Raw genomic sequence first — 5,002 nt, 5'->3', positions numbered from 1 at the left:
AAATTAGCTCAGTTACCAAAAAAAAAATATCTGGTGAAATGAGTGTTTGTTTTGGAAGCTAGAACTGTTTCTTTTATGAACAATACTCAGGCTTTTCCAAGAAATTCTAGATAATCCCCCTCCCTCCTCCATTAAAAAAAAAAAAAAATAGAAGAGCAGGAGTTGTGTTTACAAATATTGAATTGGCCCAGAATTAACAGCAGTAGGGGTTCGACCCACCAGCATCGCAGCTCTCGAATTATCTGCTCCATAAATGGAGAATAATCAGTTTGCTTCTGGGATTTGGCATATCTGGGGGGTGGGGGGGTGGGTGTTGGGGTGTTGTGTTAGAGGCTGTGGTTTTGTTTAGACTAACAACTGCATCCAGGCTAGTGAAGCAAATGTGTTTGGGGCTGCTCTCCGGCACAGAGGCCAGCTGGTGTGGATGGGGCCATGCACAGGGGCTGTGCTCTTAAGCTCCTTTTCTAACTCTCCAAGGCACAATGGCAGCATCCCCACCACCTTTTGGGTTACAGTTCCTGATTTGTACCCAGGAATAGTTTGGAAGGTTTCTGGTTGGCTCCAAAATTTTCCTCTAAAAACTTAAAGCGAGAGCAGGATTGTTCCATGGTGCTGTTTAATTTACTGGCGCAGGCAAGCCTGAGCAGCTGGGGTTAATAAAGCCTTTTGTTATCCAGCCTGACCCACTTGTCAGCCCTTGAGCTCCTGTAAATGCATTTGTAGGGGCCAGACTTAAAATAAATCTCGAGGTATTTGGCAAACAGCAGCTAATTGTATGGCACACACTACCCATCACGTGCTGCAGATGAGAAACTTGAAGCAGAGCAAAGACTTAAGACCAGGGTCTGAGTCTCCTGCCTTCACATGAGTCTTTACAGGATTTAGTAAATATTTACACACTGCCTCTGAAAACCAGGCCTGTGCTGTCTCTAAGACACTGTATCAAACCCCTTGGAAAAGCCGCTTGGCCTTGGGCAGCTCCTCGTGGATTCCCAGGAGAAAAGCCAGCAAGCAACCAAGCTAGGGATGCTGTGCCCAGCCCAGACCTGTGGCCACCAGATGCACTTCCTCCATGGCTGGATAACCACTGGATTTGGATGATGAAACGAGGGGGATCCTGCACCAACGTGGCACACAGGATGGGTTAAAATGGTGGGGTTTAGCGCTAACAGTTGCAGTTTTGCTGCTTGCTGGCCTGAAGCCTACAGCTGAGCAGCGAATGAAACTTCTTTTGCTGGGCTTTTGCTTGTTCAAAAATTGCACATAATCTGACACAGTTGTTTCTCTGATATTTTTTTTTCTTTCTTTTTTTTTTTTTTAATCAAAAGAGTGTTGTTTAAGCAATGGCACTTTGGGGGCTTTTTGCAAACATCCGAAGTTTTAAAAACCACAATATGTTTTCCTTCTCACGAAACAATTGCATTGTGGGAGGAAGGGTTCCATTTTTTTGACTTTTAAAAACTTGTTTAAATTACTGCTGCCAGGCAGGGGACACCAGGAGGGGAACAGAGAGCAGTTCTGGGTCCCTTTGTATCCCCCCAACTCACCGAGGCAAAGCAGCTCCCTGCCTCTGCCTGGTTTGGGGTCTCATGGGAACTCTCTGAAATCATAGGCTGCCCTCACCTACCCTTCCTTGGCAAGAAAAATAGCAATAATCTGCATGAAACAAAGGCCATTTATACTTTGATTTCCCCTGTCTGTCCCAGGATGTATGAGCTGTTCTTGCTTGGTTTTCTTTGGATCACGAGTTCAGCCCTGATCCTTAAGAAATTAAGCCAGTAGTGGGGAGGAAGAGAAAGGAACTGATTCCTCTTCCTCCCTATCCTGCTCCTCCCTCCTTTGCCGAGTGCTTTTTGTTCAGCTGCTTTGAGTTATGAAAACGTCCCTGCGTATCTTGTGGTTATCAAGGTCAGTCGAAGGGAAGGAGGTGAGTCATTGCCATTCAAAGGGCTACAAAATGTAATTCAAATAAGGCCTGAGCACCGGGGTTGATTCAATACAAAGGGGACTCAATGTCCACAGGTCGATGCTCTGCCCTTTTGGAAATTTCAACCTGAAACTTCTCAGTATGCAAATACAGCAGCAGAAATTGCAGCTGGTGCTGCTGTGTTGAGGGCTATAAGCTGATCAGAAGTTTTAGGATAGGCAGAGAAAAGCAAATAAATTATGTTGGGAGGAATACAAAAAACTTTCTGACGATTTTTCTTTCTTTCTGTGTGTGTGTGTCTCCAGGCTGCAAACTGCTCCCCACGGCTTAAATGGACATCATAGCACATCTCTCTGCTGGAACGTGCATCCCAGGATAATCTGATCCATTGTGAACTAATTTCCAAGAAAAAAAAAACCACAACAACAACACACAACTCTCCTTTCTACATTTTGGTTTCTTTAATTTATGGCTTGCTCTCACACAGAAAACCTACATTTTAATGCTGATATTGCTCCCCTCTAAATCTTCTGTTACATGGAAGTATAAAGGGTCTGTCTTCATTGAACCCTCATCAGGAGGGGTTAATAGCAGGTCACAGAGAGGTGGGAAGAGACTTAAAAACACTGTGAGAAGGTGAAAGGAAACACCCAGCTTTGCCTTTTTTAAACCCATGTGGAGGAAACAAAGCTTCTTCCGTTACGGATGGAGGTAGTGGAGTCGGTATGTTCAGCCTAAGCCCGAGGTGGTGACTGGGAGGCACCTGCAGCACCCTTTTTGCCTTACGTTGGACCCTACATTGTACTTGGTCAGCGGTGACGGCAGAACCTCAGCGGGAAACATGGTTGTCGTAAGGAGGAGGAACGTGAAAGTGTTTACCTTCGCCTTTTTGCTCATCACAGTAACGTCATTTCTGCTGAACTACACGCACCAGGTGACCACGACCACCTGGGATCTGAGACATCTCATCGTGCAGTTTTCAGAGCAAGTCCAAAAACTCTTCAAGTACCCCAGGAGACCATGCAGCTGTCGCACGTGCATTTCTGAGCTGGGACATTCCCTCTGGTTCGATCAGAGATTTAATTCAACTATGCAACCTTTCCTGACCTCACAAAACGCCTTGATCCCAGAAGAGAGTTACAAGTGGTGGCTGGTAAGTGGGAGGTGTGGATACAGCCCGGCGTTCGTGCAGCGGATGTGGTGTGAGGCTTTGAGCGATGCCAGGCAGATAGCGAGAGACGGTTCCTGCCAAAAGCGTTTGCCGTCTCAGCTGACAAGGCAGAGGTGGAGGAAAGTGGGTGTTTGTGCTGCTGTTTAGCTCGCAGGCTCTCAGAGTGCACGTTCACTTGCTCCAAACTAGAAAAGTTCCTAGCAGAGTTAGGCAGCAAATCCAGAATTTGCAAATGTCTACATTGCCTTTTTTCTCCCTTCTCTTTGAAAGACTAAACTTCATAAGCCGGCTTGTTTCACTTCAGATGGTTAAAAGGGCTTTTGCCATTCGAGGTAGTAAAGCAAACTCGTTGTGAAGTGTGTAATTACCCAGGGGCTGTCCCTACCTTAAGACATGTAAACAATGAGCAGGCTTAAATGGAAAATTATTAATTCCATGTTTATGAGAACAGCCTCGGTTGTGGCCGATAATGTAAAACGGGTCTGTAAAGCACACGAGTGGCCACGGGTCACGGGGAAGGAGCAGCCCCTGCATATCCTTGAGCAGGGTGGTCCAGTGAGCCCAATCCAAGCATCACAGAAGCTAGCAGATACCTTGTTCGAAAAGCACAGAAGGGAAGAAGGTGTATCCTAATGGTTTGCCTAATTAAAGCCCCATTTGAAACAAGACATTGATTAAATGGATTACTCTCGTCCTGTGCCGCAGAGCTGCTAAAGCACAGCAACCCCAGCAAAATAGCAGTTTCATAATAAGTGGCTTTCCTCCTCTTCAGAAAAGTAAGTCTCCCTGTGCCTTTCTTTGAACACACAACAGCCTGCAGTTTGGTGTCCTGCGGTGAGCACAACCCTTGATGTTGAATTCGGGGCTTTTAGCCATTTCCTGGCACGCTGGGGAGGCCCCTCAGGCAGGCACCCACTTTGGAAGTGGGGGCATTTAGCTTTTGGAATAGGCGGCAAAGTGCTGTGGGAATGAGGCTGTATCTGATTTATTACTTCTCACTCCACTGGCTTTTGCATTTACTCGTGAAAAAGATGCCACTGAACTTCAACATCTTTTACTGTTGCATACACGATTTCCTTATTTTATGATGAAACCCTCCTTTTTGCTATGAGTCTCACATAACTCTAGGTGTTGCATCATTTCACCTGCCCCTTGGCCATGACTCAGATTTCCCATTGTTAACTGTAAAAGCAAGACAGAAGAAAAGTGTTAGCAAGACGTTTTGGCTTACACCATCACTTTTTTTTTTTTTTTTTTCTTGCAGCCTTCCCTCTGGTCCCCACATTTCCTAGCTGGGCTTTGCTAAGGCCATGAGAAGGGAAGATGGCAAGCTCAGGTCATAGTTCTTGCCCTGGGGTGAGGTTTCACTAGAGAGCTGAGCTGTTCTGAGGGCTGGCAGTTTTTGGGGGAGGGAGGATGCCCCAAATCGAGGTCAATAGATGAGAGGATGAGGTTGTTCATGGACACCATGAGTGTTGAGGCTGGTTGTGAAGTGCCTCCCTATTGCCTATGAGTACAGGAACCAGGAGCACTCAGCACCTCAAGGAGGTGCCGAGGAGAGGGTGGGATGATCAGTCTTAAATCCTCATCGGTGCAGGGGCTGTGCTCCTGCAGCAGCTGGGCTGAGGAGTCCTGTAAGACACGGCTGAGTGGACAGGGTGCCTCTGCTGAGGGCTCTGCACATCTCCCCCGAGGAAAGACACCCTGCATTCTGCACTCAGCCCCCGCTCTGATTTAAACATGAGGTTTGAATACATTCTCTCTTTAAAAAAAAATTAAAAAATAAAGGGAAGACTTTCAGTACAGAAGTTCGAATTTCTGATTCTCTATCTTGTACTGAAACTGGGAAAAGAAAAAAGCGTACAAATGTCTTACTTCAGCCCAACCTGAAACAGATTGGGGGG

General features: G+C 46.3%; 1 protein-coding gene across 1 annotated transcript in view; it reads left to right on the top strand.

Annotated features, from left to right (window-relative positions):
• Nucleotides 1–5,002, top strand: part of ST3GAL1 (ST3 beta-galactoside alpha-2,3-sialyltransferase 1) — a 59,796-nt gene that overhangs the window by 31,629 nt on the left and 23,165 nt on the right. The window contains exon 2 of the mRNA XM_026841610.1: nt 2,233–3,080. Coding sequence (XP_026697411.1) covers nt 2,769–3,080 — 312 coding nt within the window. The 5' untranslated portion in view covers nt 2,233–2,768. The remainder of the gene's footprint in view (nt 1–2,232; nt 3,081–5,002) is intronic.

This window comes from Athene cunicularia (assembly GCF_003259725.1).
Source record: "Athene cunicularia isolate RWA chromosome 2 unlocalized genomic scaffold, athCun1 chr2_part1, whole genome shotgun sequence".
NCBI classification, from domain to species: domain Eukaryota; kingdom Metazoa; phylum Chordata; class Aves; order Strigiformes; family Strigidae; genus Athene; species Athene cunicularia.
This window is presented reverse-complemented; position numbering and strand designations above follow the sequence as displayed.